This window comes from Salvia miltiorrhiza, chromosome 2, assembly GCF_028751815.1.
Source record: "Salvia miltiorrhiza cultivar Shanhuang (shh) chromosome 2, IMPLAD_Smil_shh, whole genome shotgun sequence".
NCBI lineage: Eukaryota > Viridiplantae > Streptophyta > Magnoliopsida > Lamiales > Lamiaceae > Salvia > Salvia miltiorrhiza.
Window position 1 is genome coordinate 37,785,656 of NC_080388.1, and position 16,508 is coordinate 37,802,163.

Sequence of the window (16,508 nt, forward strand, 5' to 3'; positions counted from 1 at the left end):
TCAAAGAACTTGTATACGCGTTATATTCCTTAAAAGGAAAAAGGCATCGTTAGGGGCTTGGCTAAAACATTATCAGAGTTTGCAACGGAAGATGTAACTGAAATAATCAGTGTTTATAGCGGAATGCATAACTGAGATACATGTATGAAGACATGTATCCTTTCTGAGCCTACTTTAAGTTCGACAAAAACTCCACTCAGCAACAACACTTCATCGCCCATCACAGCTCAACCTGCACAAACATAAACATCGAAGGGCTAAGTACAAGAGTACTTAGTGGGCAGTTGCCAAGCATATAACATAACATCATTAACAATTTCACAATATCGCATAAGAGGCATGAGTTTCTTTCATATCCTTTGCTCATTAAACATTTCCAAATTCATAAATAGCATAAGGGCATTCTTCATCATCAATCTTCATTAACAAACATCGTGTCGTGGAGAAGGCCTTCCCCAACGAACACGGGCATCGCGCCGTGAGGGGGAGCCTCCCTCAGCGGTCACGGCATCGTACTATTGAGGGAGGCCTCCCCCAATAGACGCTGTAACACTGGCATACTGGCATACTGGCATCGCGCCGCGAGAGAGGCCTCTCTCAGCGGACACGGGCGTCGCGCCGTGAGGAAGGCCCTCCTCAGCGGACACGGCATCGTACTGTTGAGGGAGGCCTCCCCCAACAGACGCAAGCATCAAACATAAGCATAAACTTATCAGCGTAAAGCATTCAAGCGTAATCAAGCGTAAATCATTTAGCGTAAAGCATAATAAAGCATACCACACTTGAAGATCCAATTTGCATTTTAAAGCATAACACATGCATAGCATTTTATTTACGCGTAAGAAATTGCCCACCTGATAGCAAAGTTTTGCTAAGGTACTCTAACTCCTTGTGTAGTTCTTACTCTCGCGCTTGACCTTAATCACGAGAATATAAAATAAGACATTGCCTCGAGGAAAATTCTTAATTAATGAGAAAGCGTAATTTAACTATGCATGAATCTGGTATGCATGAACTAATCTTCTGAGCGATAATCGGGAATTCTACTATTAATCCTCGTTAATAGATTTAGCTAATTCTCGTCTAGCGCGGTCGAATAAAACTGTGATTCTTCCTTCCTCATCGGAATATTCTAGTCGTGAAATAAACCTCGTATTTGTACTTGATTGAAAAATGACTAACTCAGCTTTAAACGAGGTGTGACCTCGTAAAAATTATCGGCTTTTCAAAATTTAATAAATAATTGAAAACATTTCTCTTGAGTTAAGAACACCAACAATATTCTTACTCGTCTTTCTTTAATAATTGGATTTATAATTAAAACCAATTAAATACTTTTATTGCAAGTAAAAATGCAATTTCATGTCATGCTTAGCATATAATAAGTAATTTACTTAAAATATGCACATAATAATAATACAATATTATTATTATGTAAATCATCTTGAGAGAAAAAATAATTAATTAAACTAAATAAATAGTCTAATTAATAAGTATCCATTTTTCTTTGAACTGCAGCCCAATTAAATAATAAGGTAGTCCATTTCTTTAAAAAAAACATAAGCCCAATGTTTCAATTTAAATCAGGGCCCAAAGACTTTAATAAAATCGGCCCATAGCCAAAGCCCAATACCATTTAAACACCAGCCCAATCTTTTAAAAGATAAAGGCCCAATTAAAATAAATGAAGAGGGCCAAATTCCATTTAAAAATCGGCCCATCACTTATTAAAAATCGGCCCAAGACTCGGCCCAAAATAAAGAAATAATGAAGCCCAAAGAAAATAAAATAAAGGCCCAATTATAATAAATACAACAAGGCCCAAAAATAAATAGGAGGCCCAAATTTTCGGCCCAACTCAATTAAATTAAAATCAAGCCCAACATAAAAAAAAAAAAACCCAAATCTTTAAAAATTTCGGCCCAACTTAAAATAAAAAGAAGCCCAAAATTCGGCCCACATAAAATGGCCCAAATCCTTCCTTATCTCTCCCACTCGGTCTCTCTCTCTCTCAGACGCACGCTTCTCTCTTTTCTCTCTCACTGAAAAACTCAAAATCCAGTCGAGCTCTCTCGACCTCGGCTCCGACGAGGTTGTCGGCGTCGCCGCCGCCTAAGCCCGGCAAGGTCGTGCCTCCTCCCTTTTTTCCTATCAGTCGGATCTCTCTCTCTTTCCTCCCCAAAATCTGCTCTTCTTCTTGATTCAAAAACCAGTCGATCGGCCCTTCCCAGCTCGCTCGACGTCTTCTTCTCCGGCCATCCAGCCGCCTGCTCCGGTCGTCGTCATCTGTCGACGCGTCAAATCCCCGGCGCCGTCCTCTTTCCTCCCCCAACATCGAGCCCTGATTCTCAAGGAATCATTGCTGCTGCTGCTTCTACCCTTTCGAAATTGGGCGGCCGGTCGCCGTCTGGGAGCGGCGTTGCTCCGGCCTGGAGCCCGTCGGCCTCCTCTCCTTCCGGCCGCTCTCTCTCTTTCTCGGCCAAGATCTGATCGGCCCTCTTCCTCGGTTGTTCAGCGGCCATCGGTTCCGGTCTCTCTCCCTCACGCTGAAGTTCCGCCGCCGCCTTGTGAAGGCCGGCGAGCAGGGGAGTGTCCGACGCCCTCATCGCGCCGCTGCTGCCCTTGGAATGGTGCCGCTGTTCCTCCCGGCGGCAGGTGAAAGGCTCGCCGATCCGCTGCTGTCCTTGGATCGTTGTTGCTGTTTGGGGTCCCGATGAGGTTCGAGTTGCGTCACGCCGCCTTCTTCCTCCGTTCCGGTCCCGATTCAGATGTCAAAGCAGGCGGGGAGTCGAGCCTTGTTTCTTTTCCGCCTCTGCCGCCATGGTTCTGCCGCCATCTCCACCGTTTGTGGAAGATCAGCGATTCAGCGCCGTTGTTTCGTTCGTGACGCTGCTGCTGTTGTCACGCAATTTCCGCCGAGGCAGCAGGAGATGCCGCTGAAATCTGTCCTCTGCTCAAGAACCGGCTCAAGCCTCACTCTCTCCCTTTTTCTATTGAATTATGGTATTTCTATAATTGATTATGCAAGAGATAAAACTAAGTTCGTGGTTTACTAATGTATCAAGAAATTTCCTTGCTTGCCTCGTGTGATAAGAAAATATAGCATAAACTGATTTCTGCCTAAAGATCATATGAGTTTGCTAAGTCTCTTTATGAATATACTCATTGTATGCTTAGTATCCTTTAATCGATCATGCTTGTTGGATGAAAAACGAATGGATTGAATGAGCTGAGCCTAGTGTTTACCTTGTCTATTTGTGCTTGATTGGCTGATCTGTTTTCTTCTTCTTGGTGAAAATTTGTTGGCATATACTGTTTGAATAAGGAGATCTCGGAGATTATAGATGTTATTTCGGGGTTTTTTTTTTTTTCTGTGTGAAACTTGGTTTTGATGTTGGCATGAGCTTGCTGTAAACATTCTGTTGGAATATACGAATTGGATTTTCTTAAACAGCTCCACTGGCGATCTATTGAGTAAGAAGGGAGAAGGATTTGGTGGGGAGCAAAAGATAATGGAGTTGGTGGAGTGGGATGTTTGGTGAGGTGGGGTTGGTGTTGGTGCTGATACTTTGAGTGTGGTGGGGAAATTGGTGGAGTGGAGAAGTGGGGAGTAAAGACGTGTACATCATTAGCAAAAGATTGAAATAATAACTGTATTTAAACTCTAATTGATTGAAGAGCTTTTGTTTTTGTAATATACTAAACGATTTTCCCCAAGCTGGGAACTAGCCTGTAATCTGTGAACTGTAAATAAATACTGGCTTCGATTTTCAATCATCGCATTTCTGTATCTTGCTTGATATCTTTTTCCTTGCCTGCTAACTTAATAAACTGTAATATAACTTAAATTAAATCCGTAGATTTAATCTGCGTTGCAGTCGGAATAATTCATCAACTTCTAGTAGATAATAGAAATAATATTTCTATCGCATATAAATTAATAACTTGACTTTGCTAAGTCAGTTATTAAACTGGGTAATAAATTTTTGAATGACTGAATAATCCTCGTCGCGTTTTTCTCATACGTTATAAAGTATAAAGCTAAAATAATAACTTCGTTTCTGATAAAAAAAAAATCAGGACCATAAACTGGATTCATTTATAAAAATTTTTGCATTTACTAGTTTTAATCATAATTAAAAGAGCGGGCTACTACATACTACCCCTCTTAACAAAAATTTCGTCCCGAAATTTGCATATCTCTGCTAAAACAGTTCGGGATATTTTTCCTTCATCTTGTCTTCAAGTTCCCGCGTAACTTCTCTTGTCTGCGATGTCTCCATAAGATTTTCACTGATGTGATTGAGGCTGATTACGCAAGTGTCCGCGTATTGCTGGCAAGGGGGTGTGGGTGTTCTCAATTGCTGAACCTCGTTATTTGTGGGGGCATTGCGTGGAGTAGTGACCTTTTTGGCCACAATTGTAACAACCGTTAGTTCCAGCCCGACAGATACCCCTATGCATCTTACCACAATTTGGGCAAGGTGAAATTCCTCTCTGACCTTGGCTATCCCCAGTTGGCTCGAGGTTAGTCTGTGCCTCGTGCCTTGGTTGAATAAACTGTTCGGCCCGTTCCTTTTCTTGCCACACTTTCTTACTAGTCTGATTGATATTGTTTTCGTTGTTGTCCCACTTGCGCTTCCCTTTGAGAGTATGTGAGGCTATTGGTAAGTCTTTTTGCGTCGAGATCAACAATGGGGCTGACTTGTCCGACGGCATTGCAGCTTCAATGTCAAGTGCCCTGTTCAGAGACTCCGTGTATGAGAGTCCTCCGTGACTTGCTAGAGCCATCCTGATCTCGTGTCGCAGACCGGCACAAAATTTCTCTGCCATCTTCTCATCTGTGTCCACTTGTTGCGGAGCAAACCTAGACAGGTTGCAGAATTCCTTGTCGTATTCAACCACAGATTTCTTTCCTTGCTTTAACTCGTAGAACTCAGCTTCTTTCTTCTTCCTATAGCTTTTCGGAATATATTTATCATATAATCCTGTCTTAAAATCTTCCCAAGTATAACTTGCCCATTGTTCAGGTGTCAGAATTTTTCGACGTGCTTCCCACCAGAAATCCGCTGATCCTGTTAGCTGGAATGAGACGCAAGATAGGCGCTCCTCATCAGTACAACGTAGGAAGTTGAAAATGCGTTCCATTGCACGCACCCAAATCTCAGCTTCAGCCGGTTCACTCGTTCCGTCAAACGTAGGTGGATTTTGCCTTAAAAAGAGTTCTTCGACTCTCCTAGTTGGGGGCGGAGGGGATGGGTTATGTCCTCGAGCATCTTGTGGTTCTTCGGGTACAGCGTTACGGTTTCTGCGATTGTTATTGTTTCTCGCAGGGCGTCCTCTCTTAGGCGGCATTCTGGTAGCAAAGATGTGCCAATTAGTACACTCTAGCATAATCTAATACAAGCCTCTAAAGAATTCTTGTACAGGTTAACTTATTCTAACTTGTAAACAAGTCATAACTCCAATGACAATATTGATGTAGTAAGCTCTAAGGGTTCTTAGCATCTCATATCCATGAGTCATATCAATTCTTAAGCATATAATATCTCATTATCTAAATTGGATACTTAAGCATAAGTCATGGAGATTTATAGCGGCTATAAAATCATGAGCTTAAGAATTATTCTATACGTATCACTTATCTTGCTGCCTTCACTATAGCCACCAAAAGATACAATCTAATTTCTTCTATGTTTTCTTCTATGTTCTGTAGTAGTGGTGATCTCATATCTTAATAGCTCTATGTTCATAGAGATTCATTCCATAGGCATACTTAATCGCGCTTGCGTAAATCATTTCATTCAATAACAACATAACATAGCTATTAACAGTTACTCACTTTGCTATTACGATAATTCTCACTTTTTGTAAACATTAACTCAAAACTTGGAAGAGCTTACCATTCTGCTTCGTTGAGTGTGATGCGATGAAGTGCTGAGCTTTGTCGATTGAACTCTAGACACTTTAGTGATCCATTCTAAGTTTGGCTTAAATGAACTCTTAGGCTCAGAGCAAACGAACTGCTCTGATACCACTCTGTCACGACCGGCCTTAATTAAGGATAATTAATCCGGGAAAACCATGACTGGGGAAGGGAAATTAAGAAGCGGGTTGAGAAAGGGGCGTATAAAAGAATACTCAAAGGACTTGAATACGCGTGAAATATTCCTTAAAAAGGAAAAAGGCATAGGTCGTATAAAAAGGGTACTCAAAGAACTTGTATACGCGTTATATTCCTTAAAAGGAAAAAGGCATCGTTAGGGGCTTGGCTAAAACATTATCAGAGTTTGCAACGGAAGATGTAACTGAAATAATCAGTGTTTATAGCGGAATGCATAACTGAGATACATGTATGAAGACATGTATCCTTTCTGAGCCTACTTTAAGTTCGACAAAAACTCCACTCAGCAACAACACTTCATCGCCCATCACAGCTCAACCTGCACAAACATAAACATCGAAGGGCTAAGTACAAGAGTACTTAGTGGGCAGTTGCCAAGCATATAACATAACATCATTAACAATTTCACAATATCGCATAAGAGGCATGAGTTTCTTTCATATCCTTTGCTCATTAAACATTTCCAAATTCATAAATAGCATAAGGGCATTCTTCATCATCAATCTTCATTAACAAACATCGTGTCGTGGAGAAGGCCTTCCCCAACGAACACGGGCATCGCGCCGTGAGGGGGAGCCTCCCTCAGCGGTCACGGCATCGTACTATTGAGGGAGGCCTCCCCCAATAGACGCTGTAACACTGGCATACTGGCATACTGGCATCGCGCCGCGAGAGAGGCCTCTCTCAGCGGACACGGGCGTCGCGCCGTGAGGAAGGCCCTCCTCAGCGGACACGGCATCGTACTGTTGAGGGAGGCCTCCCCCAACAGACGCAAGCATCAAACATAAGCATAAACTTATCAGCGTAAAGCATTCAAGCGTAATCAAGCGTAAATCATTTAGCGTAAAGCATAATAAAGCATACCACACTTGAAGATCCAATTTGCATTTTAAAGCATAACACATGCATAGCATTTTATTTACGCGTAAGAAATTGCCCACCTGATAGCAAAGTTTTGCTAAGGTACTCTAACTCCTTGTGTAGTTCTTACTCTCGCGCTTGACCTTAATCACGAGAATATAAAATAAGACATTGCCTCGAGGAAAATTCTTAATTAATGAGAAAGCGTAATTTAACTATGCATGAATCTGGTATGCATGAACTAATCTTCTGAGCGATAATCGGGAATTCTACTATTAATCCTCGTTAATAGATTTAGCTAATTCTCGTCTAGCGCGGTCGAATAAAACTGTGATTCTTCCTTCCTCATCGGAATATTCTAGTCGTGAAATAAACCTCGTATTTGTACTTGATTGAAAAATGACTAACTCAGCTTTAAACGAGGTGTGACCTCGTAAAAATTATCGGCTTTTCAAAATTTAATAAATAATTGAAAACATTTCTCTTGAGTTAAGAACACCAACAATATTCTTACTCGTCTTTCTTTAATAATTGGATTTATAATTAAAACCAATTAAATACTTTTATTGCAAGTAAAAATGCAATTTCATGTCATGCTTAGCATATAATAAGTAATTTACTTAAAATATGCACATAATAATAATACAATATTATTATTATGTAAATCATCTTGAGAGAAAAAATAATTAATTAAACTAAATAAATAGTCTAATTAATAAGTATCCATTTTTCTTTGAACTGCAGCCCAATTAAATAATAAGGTAGTCCATTTCTTTAAAAAAAACATAAGCCCAATGTTTCAATTTAAATCAGGGCCCAAAGACTTTAATAAAATCGGCCCATAGCCAAAGCCCAATACCATTTAAACACCAGCCCAATCTTTTAAAAGATAAAGGCCCAATTAAAATAAATGAAGAGGGCCAAATTCCATTTAAAAATCGGCCCATCACTTATTAAAAATCGGCCCAAGACTCGGCCCAAAATAAAGAAATAATGAAGCCCAAAGAAAATAAAATAAAGGCCCAATTATAATAAATACAACAAGGCCCAAAAATAAATAGGAGGCCCAAATTTTCGGCCCAACTCAATTAAATTAAAATCAAGCCCAACATAAAAAAAAAAAAAAACCCAAATCTTTAAAAATTTCGGCCCAACTTAAAATAAAAAGAAGCCCAAAATTCGGCCCACATAAAATGGCCCAAATCCTTCCTTATCTCTCCCACTCGGTCTCTCTCTCTCTCAGACGCACGCTTCTCTCTTTTCTCTCTCACTGAAAAACTCAAAATCCAGTCGAGCTCTCTCGACCTCGGCTCCGACGAGGTTGTCGGCGTCGCCGCCGCCTAAGCCCGGCAAGGTCGTGCCTCCTCCCTTTTTTCCTATCAGTCGGATCTCTCTCTCTTTCCTCCCCAAAATCTGCTCTTCTTCTTGATTCAAAAACCAGTCGATCGGCCCTTCCCAGCTCGCTCGACGTCTTCTTCTCCGGCCATCCAGCCGCCTGCTCCGGTCGTCGTCATCTGTCGACGCGTCAAATCCCCGGCGCCGTCCTCTTTCCTCCCCCAACATCGAGCCCTGATTCTCAAGGAATCATTGCTGCTGCTGCTTCTACCCTTTCGAAATTGGGCGGCCGGTCGCCGTCTGGGAGCGGCGTTGCTCCGGCCTGGAGCCCGTCGGCCTCCTCTCCTTCCGGCCGCTCTCTCTCTTTCTCGGCCAAGATCTGATCGGCCCTCTTCCTCGGTTGTTCAGCGGCCATCGGTTCCGGTCTCTCTCCCTCACGCTGAAGTTCCGCCGCCGCCTTGTGAAGGCCGGCGAGCAGGGGAGTGTCCGACGCCCTCATCGCGCCGCTGCTGCCCTTGGAATGGTGCCGCTGTTCCTCCCGGCGGCAGGTGAAAGGCTCGCCGATCCGCTGCTGTCCTTGGATCGTTGTTGCTGTTTGGGGTCCCGATGAGGTTCGAGTTGCGTCACGCCGCCTTCTTCCTCCGTTCCGGTCCCGATTCAGATGTCAAAGCAGGCGGGGAGTCGAGCCTTGTTTCTTTTCCGCCTCTGCCGCCATGGTTCTGCCGCCATCTCCACCGTTTGTGGAAGATCAGCGATTCAGCGCCGTTGTTTCGTTCGTGACGCTGCTGCTGTTGTCACGCAATTTCCGCCGAGGCAGCAGGAGATGCCGCTGAAATCTGTCCTCTGCTCAAGAACCGGCTCAAGCCTCACTCTCTCCCTTTTTCTATTGAATTATGGTATTTCTATAATTGATTATGCAAGAGATAAAACTAAGTTCGTGGTTTACTAATGTATCAAGAAATTTCCTTGCTTGCCTCGTGTGATAAGAAAATATAGCATAAACTGATTTCTGCCTAAAGATCATATGAGTTTGCTAAGTCTCTTTATGAATATACTCATTGTATGCTTAGTATCCTTTAATCGATCATGCTTGTTGGATGAAAAACGAATGGATTGAATGAGCTGAGCCTAGTGTTTACCTTGTCTATTTGTGCTTGATTGGCTGATCTGTTTTCTTCTTCTTGGTGAAAATTTGTTGGCATATACTGTTTGAATAAGGAGATCTCGGAGATTATAGATGTTATTTCGGGGTTTTTTTTTTTTTCTGTGTGAAACTTGGTTTTGATGTTGGCATGAGCTTGCTGTAAACATTCTGTTGGAATATACGAATTGGATTTTCTTAAACAGCTCCACTGGCGATCTATTGAGTAAGAAGGGAGAAGGATTTGGTGGGGAGCAAAAGATAATGGAGTTGGTGGAGTGGGATGTTTGGTGAGGTGGGGTTGGTGTTGGTGCTGATACTTTGAGTGTGGTGGGGAAATTGGTGGAGTGGAGAAGTGGGGAGTAAAGACGTGTACATCATTAGCAAAAGATTGAAATAATAACTGTATTTAAACTCTAATTGATTGAAGAGCTTTTGTTTTTGTAATATACTAAACGATTTTCCCCAAGCTGGGAACTAGCCTGTAATCTGTGAACTGTAAATAAATACTGGCTTCGATTTTCAATCATCGCATTTCTGTATCTTGCTTGATATCTTTTTCCTTGCCTGCTAACTTAATAAACTGTAATATAACTTAAATTAAATCCGTAGATTTAATCTGCGTTGCAGTCGGAATAATTCATCAACTTCTAGTAGATAATAGAAATAATATTTCTATCGCATATAAATTAATAACTTGACTTTGCTAAGTCAGTTATTAAACTGGGTAATAAATTTTTGAATGACTGAATAATCCTCGTCGCGTTTTTCTCATACGTTATAAAGTATAAAGCTAAAATAATAACTTCGTTTCTGATAAAAAAAAAATCAGGACCATAAACTGGATTCATTTATAAAAATTTTTGCATTTACTAGTTTTAATCATAATTAAAAGAGCGGGCTACTACATACTACCCCTCTTAACAAAAATTTCGTCCCGAAATTTGCATATCTCTGCTAAAACAGTTCGGGATATTTTTCCTTCATCTTGTCTTCAAGTTCCCGCGTAACTTCTCTTGTCTGCGATGTCTCCATAAGATTTTCACTGATGTGATTGAGGCTGATTACGCAAGTGTCCGCGTATTGCTGGCAAGGGGGTGTGGGTGTTCTCAATTGCTGAACCTCGTTATTTGTGGGGGCATTGCGTGGAGTAGTGACCTTTTTGGCCACAATTGTAACAACCGTTAGTTCCAGCCCGACAGATACCCCTATGCATCTTACCACAATTTGGGCAAGGTGAAATTCCTCTCTGACCTTGGCTATCCCCAGTTGGCTCGAGGTTAGTCTGTGCCTCGTGCCTTGGTTGAATAAACTGTTCGGCCCGTTCCTTTTCTTGCCACACTTTCTTACTAGTCTGATTGATATTGTTTTCGTTGTTGTCCCACTTGCGCTTCCCTTTGAGAGTATGTGAGGCTATTGGTAAGTCTTTTTGCGTCGAGATCAACAATGGGGCTGACTTGTCCGACGGCATTGCAGCTTCAATGTCAAGTGCCCTGTTCAGAGACTCCGTGTATGAGAGTCCTCCGTGACTTGCTAGAGCCATCCTGATCTCGTGTCGCAGACCGGCACAAAATTTCTCTGCCATCTTCTCATCTGTGTCCACTTGTTGCGGAGCAAACCTAGACAGGTTGCAGAATTCCTTGTCGTATTCAACCACAGATTTCTTTCCTTGCTTTAACTCGTAGAACTCAGCTTCTTTCTTCTTCCTATAGCTTTTCGGAATATATTTATCATATAATCCTGTCTTAAAATCTTCCCAAGTATAACTTGCCCATTGTTCAGGTGTCAGAATTTTCGACGTGCTTCCCACCAGAAATCCGCTGATCCTGTTAGCTGGAATGAGACGCAAGATAGGCGCTCCTCATCAGTACAACGTAGGAAGTTGAAAATGCGTTCCATTGCACGCACCCAAATCTCAGCTTCAGCCGGTTCACTCGTTCCGTCAAACGTAGGTGGATTTTGCCTTAAAAAGAGTTCTTCGACTCTCCTAGTTGGGGGCGGAGGGGATGGGTTATGTCCTCGAGCATCTTGTGGTTCTTCGGGTACAGCGTTACGGTTTCTGCGATTGTTATTGTTTCTCGCAGGGCGTCCTCTCTTAGGCGGCATTCTGGTAGCAAAGATGTGCCAATTAGTACACTCTAGCATAATCTAATACAAGCCTCTAAAGAATTCTTGTACAGGTTAACTTATTCTAACTTGTAAACAAGTCATAACTCCAATGACAATATTGATGTAGTAAGCTCTAAGGGTTCTTAGCATCTCATATCCATGAGTCATATCAATTCTTAAGCATATAATATCTCATTATCTAAATTGGATACTTAAGCATAAGTCATGGAGATTTATAGCGGCTATAAAATCATGAGCTTAAGAATTATTCTATACGTATCACTTATCTTGCTGCCTTCACTATAGCCACCAAAAGATACAATCTAATTTCTTCTATGTTTTCTTCTATGTTCTGTAGTAGTGGTGATCTCATATCTTAATAGCTCTATGTTCATAGAGATTCATTCCATAGGCATACTTAATCGCGCTTGCGTAAATCATTTCATTCAATAACAACATAACATAGCTATTAACAGTTACTCACTTTGCTATTACGATAATTCTCACTTTTTGTAAACATTAACTCAAAACTTGGAAGAGCTTACCATTCTGCTTCGTTGAGTGTGATGCGATGAAGTGCTGAGCTTTGTCGATTGAACTCTAGACACTTTAGTGATCCATTCTAAGTTTGGCTTAAATGAACTCTTAGGCTCAGAGCAAACGAACTGCTCTGATACCACTCTGTCACGACCGGCCTTAATTAAGGATAATTAATCCGGGAAAACCATGACTGGGGAAGGGAAATTAAGAAGCGGGTTGAGAAAGGGGCGTATAAAAGAATACTCAAAGGACTTGAATACGCGTGAAATATTCCTTAAAAAGGAAAAAGGCATAGGTCGTATAAAAAGGGTACTCAAAGAACTTGTATACGCGTTATATTCCTTAAAAGGAAAAAGGCATCGTTAGGGGCTTGGCTAAAACATTATCAGAGTTTGCAACGGAAGATGTAACTGAAATAATCAGTGTTTATAGCGGAATGCATAACTGAGATACATGTATGAAGACATGTATCCTTTCTGAGCCTACTTTAAGTTCGACAAAAACTCCACTCAGCAACAACACTTCATCGCCCATCACAGCTCAACCTGCACAAACATAAACATCGAAGGGCTAAGTACAAGAGTACTTAGTGGGCAGTTGCCAAGCATATAACATAACATCATTAACAATTTCACAATATCGCATAAGAGGCATGAGTTTCTTTCATATCCTTTGCTCATTAAACATTTCCAAATTCATAAATAGCATAAGGGCATTCTTCATCATCAATCTTCATTAACAAACATCGTGTCGTGGAGAAGGCCTTCCCCAACGAACACGGGCATCGCGCCGTGAGGGGGAGCCTCCCTCAGCGGTCACGGCATCGTACTATTGAGGGAGGCCTCCCCCAATAGACGCTGTAACACTGGCATACTGGCATACTGGCATCGCGCCGCGAGAGAGGCCTCTCTCAGCGGACACGGGCGTCGCGCCGTGAGGAAGGCCCTCCTCAGCGGACACGGCATCGTACTGTTGAGGGAGGCCTCCCCCAACAGACGCAAGCATCAAACATAAGCATAAACTTATCAGCGTAAAGCATTCAAGCGTAATCAAGCGTAAATCATTTAGCGTAAAGCATAATAAAGCATACCACACTTGAAGATCCAATTTGCATTTTAAAGCATAACACATGCATAGCATTTTATTTACGCGTAAGAAATTGCCCACCTGATAGCAAAGTTTTGCTAAGGTACTCTAACTCCTTGTGTAGTTCTTACTCTCGCGCTTGACCTTAATCACGAGAATATAAAATAAGACATTGCCTCGAGGAAAATTCTTAATTAATGAGAAAGCGTAATTTAACTATGCATGAATCTGGTATGCATGAACTAATCTTCTGAGCGATAATCGGGAATTCTACTATTAATCCTCGTTAATAGATTTAGCTAATTCTCGTCTAGCGCGGTCGAATAAAACTGTGATTCTTCCTTCCTCATCGGAATATTCTAGTCGTGAAATAAACCTCGTATTTGTACTTGATTGAAAAATGACTAACTCAGCTTTAAACGAGGTGTGACCTCGTAAAAATTATCGGCTTTTCAAAATTTAATAAATAATTGAAAACATTTCTCTTGAGTTAAGAACACCAACAATATTCTTACTCGTCTTTCTTTAATAATTGGATTTATAATTAAAACCAATTAAATACTTTTATTGCAAGTAAAAATGCAATTTCATGTCATGCTTAGCATATAATAAGTAATTTACTTAAAATATGCACATAATAATAATACAATATTATTATTATGTAAATCATCTTGAGAGAAAAAATAATTAATTAAACTAAATAAATAGTCTAATTAATAAGTATCCATTTTTCTTTGAACTGCAGCCCAATTAAATAATAAGGTAGTCCATTTCTTTAAAAAAAACATAAGCCCAATGTTTCAATTTAAATCAGGGCCCAAAGACTTTAATAAAATCGGCCCATAGCCAAAGCCCAATACCATTTAAACACCAGCCCAATCTTTTAAAAGATAAAGGCCCAATTAAAATAAATGAAGAGGGCCAAATTCCATTTAAAAATCGGCCCATCACTTATTAAAAATCGGCCCAAGACTCGGCCCAAAATAAAGAAATAATGAAGCCCAAAGAAAATAAAATAAAGGCCCAATTATAATAAATACAACAAGGCCCAAAAATAAATAGGAGGCCCAAATTTTCGGCCCAACTCAATTAAATTAAAATCAAGCCCAACATAAAAAAAAAAAAAAAAACCCAAATCTTTAAAAATTTCGGCCCAACTTAAAATAAAAAGAAGCCCAAAATTCGGCCCACATAAAATGGCCCAAATCCTTCCTTATCTCTCCCACTCGGTCTCTCTCTCTCTCAGACGCACGCTTCTCTCTTTTCTCTCTCACTGAAAAACTCAAAATCCAGTCGAGCTCTCTCGACCTCGGCTCCGACGAGGTTGTCGGCGTCGCCGCCGCCTAAGCCCGGCAAGGTCGTGCCTCCTCCCTTTTTTCCTATCAGTCGGATCTCTCTCTCTTTCCTCCCCAAAATCTGCTCTTCTTCTTGATTCAAAAACCAGTCGATCGGCCCTTCCCAGCTCGCTCGACGTCTTCTTCTCCGGCCATCCAGCCGCCTGCTCCGGTCGTCGTCATCTGTCGACGCGTCAAATCCCCGGCGCCGTCCTCTTTCCTCCCCCAACATCGAGCCCTGATTCTCAAGGAATCATTGCTGCTGCTGCTTCTACCCTTTCGAAATTGGGCGGCCGGTCGCCGTCTGGGAGCGGCGTTGCTCCGGCCTGGAGCCCGTCGGCCTCCTCTCCTTCCGGCCGCTCTCTCTCTTTCTCGGCCAAGATCTGATCGGCCCTCTTCCTCGGTTGTTCAGCGGCCATCGGTTCCGGTCTCTCTCCCTCACGCTGAAGTTCCGCCGCCGCCTTGTGAAGGCCGGCGAGCAGGGGAGTGTCCGACGCCCTCATCGCGCCGCTGCTGCCCTTGGAATGGTGCCGCTGTTCCTCCCGGCGGCAGGTGAAAGGCTCGCCGATCCGCTGCTGTCCTTGGATCGTTGTTGCTGTTTGGGGTCCCGATGAGGTTCGAGTTGCGTCACGCCGCCTTCTTCCTCCGTTCCGGTCCCGATTCAGATGTCAAAGCAGGCGGGGAGTCGAGCCTTGTTTCTTTTCCGCCTCTGCCGCCATGGTTCTGCCGCCATCTCCACCGTTTGTGGAAGATCAGCGATTCAGCGCCGTTGTTTCGTTCGTGACGCTGCTGCTGTTGTCACGCAATTTCCGCCGAGGCAGCAGGAGATGCCGCTGAAATCTGTCCTCTGCTCAAGAACCGGCTCAAGCCTCACTCTCTCCCTTTTTCTATTGAATTATGGTATTTCTATAATTGATTATGCAAGAGATAAAACTAAGTTCGTGGTTTACTAATGTATCAAGAAATTTCCTTGCTTGCCTCGTGTGATAAGAAAATATAGCATAAACTGATTTCTGCCTAAAGATCATATGAGTTTGCTAAGTCTCTTTATGAATATACTCATTGTATGCTTAGTATCCTTTAATCGATCATGCTTGTTGGATGAAAAACGAATGGATTGAATGAGCTGAGCCTAGTGTTTACCTTGTCTATTTGTGCTTGATTGGCTGATCTGTTTTCTTCTTCTTGGTGAAAATTTGTTGGCATATACTGTTTGAATAAGGAGATCTCGGAGATTATAGATGTTATTTCGGGGTTTTTTTTTTTTTCTGTGTGAAACTTGGTTTTGATGTTGGCATGAGCTTGCTGTAAACATTCTGTTGGAATATACGAATTGGATTTTCTTAAACAGCTCCACTGGCGATCTATTGAGTAAGAAGGGAGAAGGATTTGGTGGGGAGCAAAAGATAATGGAGTTGGTGGAGTGGGATGTTTGGTGAGGTGGGGTTGGTGTTGGTGCTGATACTTTGAGTGTGGTGGGGAAATTGGTGGAGTGGAGAAGTGGGGAGTAAAGACGTGTACATCATTAGCAAAAGATTGAAATAATAACTGTATTTAAACTCTAATTGATTGAAGAGCTTTTGTTTTTGTAATATACTAAACGATTTTCCCCAAGCTGGGAACTAGCCTGTAATCTGTGAACTGTAAATAAATACTGGCTTCGATTTTCAATCATCGCATTTCTGTATCTTGCTTGATATCTTTTTCCTTGCCTGCTAACTTAATAAACTGTAATATAACTTAAATTAAATCCGTAGATTTAATCTGCGTTGCAGTCGGAATAATTCATCAACTTCTAGTAGATAATAGAAATAATATTTCTATCGCATATAAATTAATAACTTGACTTTGCTAAGTCAGTTATTAAACTGGGTAATAAATTTTTGAATGACTGAATAATCCTCGTCGCGTTTTTCTCATACGTTATAAAGTATAAAGCTAAAATAATAACTTCGTTTCTGATAAAAAAAAAATCAGG

General features: G+C 41.6%; 1 protein-coding gene and 4 long non-coding RNA genes across 7 annotated transcripts; 3 read left to right on the forward strand and 2 right to left on the reverse strand.

The window, feature by feature from the left end:
* LOC131012302 (uncharacterized) lies at nucleotides 1-3,607 on the reverse strand. Its single transcript, XR_009097275.1, has 3 exons — nucleotides 3,247-3,607; nucleotides 855-917; nucleotides 1-232 (listed from the first exon to the last, which is right to left on the reverse strand). It is a non-coding gene; the product is annotated as an uncharacterized LOC131012302 (long non-coding RNA).
* On the forward strand, nucleotides 2,155-3,777 carry LOC131012304 (uncharacterized). The gene is made up of 2 exons (XR_009097277.1): nucleotides 2,155-3,003; nucleotides 3,455-3,777. It is a non-coding gene; the product is annotated as an uncharacterized LOC131012304 (long non-coding RNA).
* A 265-nt stretch (nucleotides 3,778-4,042) lies between these two features.
* LOC131012299 (uncharacterized) lies at nucleotides 4,043-16,034 on the reverse strand. Of its 3 annotated transcripts, XM_057940235.1 has the most exons (4): nucleotides 15,674-16,034; nucleotides 13,278-13,340; nucleotides 7,066-7,128; nucleotides 4,043-6,443 (listed from the first exon to the last, which is right to left on the reverse strand). In XM_057940235.1, exon 4 carries the CDS (start codon nucleotides 5,392-5,394, stop codon nucleotides 4,375-4,377), a length of 1,020 nt encoding a protein of 339 aa, XP_057796218.1. In that variant the 5' UTR covers nucleotides 5,395-6,443; nucleotides 7,066-7,128; nucleotides 13,278-13,340; nucleotides 15,674-16,034; the 3' UTR covers nucleotides 4,043-4,374. The 3 variants fall into 3 exon arrangements, 2 of the variants coding, with proteins under 2 accessions (XP_057796218.1, XP_057796217.1); XM_057940234.1 differs by lacking the exons at nucleotides 13,278-13,340; nucleotides 15,674-16,034 and adding an exon at nucleotides 9,460-9,820; XR_009097272.1 differs by lacking the exons at nucleotides 4,043-6,443; nucleotides 7,066-7,128 and adding an exon at nucleotides 12,424-12,655.
* On the forward strand, nucleotides 8,368-10,003 carry LOC131012303 (uncharacterized). Its single transcript, XR_009097276.1, has 2 exons — nucleotides 8,368-9,216; nucleotides 9,668-10,003. It is a non-coding gene; the product is annotated as an uncharacterized LOC131012303 (long non-coding RNA).
* On the forward strand, nucleotides 14,582-16,217 carry LOC131012305 (uncharacterized). Its single transcript, XR_009097278.1, has 2 exons — nucleotides 14,582-15,430; nucleotides 15,882-16,217. It is a non-coding gene; the product is annotated as an uncharacterized LOC131012305 (long non-coding RNA).
* The last annotated feature ends 291 nt before the right edge of the window (nucleotides 16,218-16,508 follow it).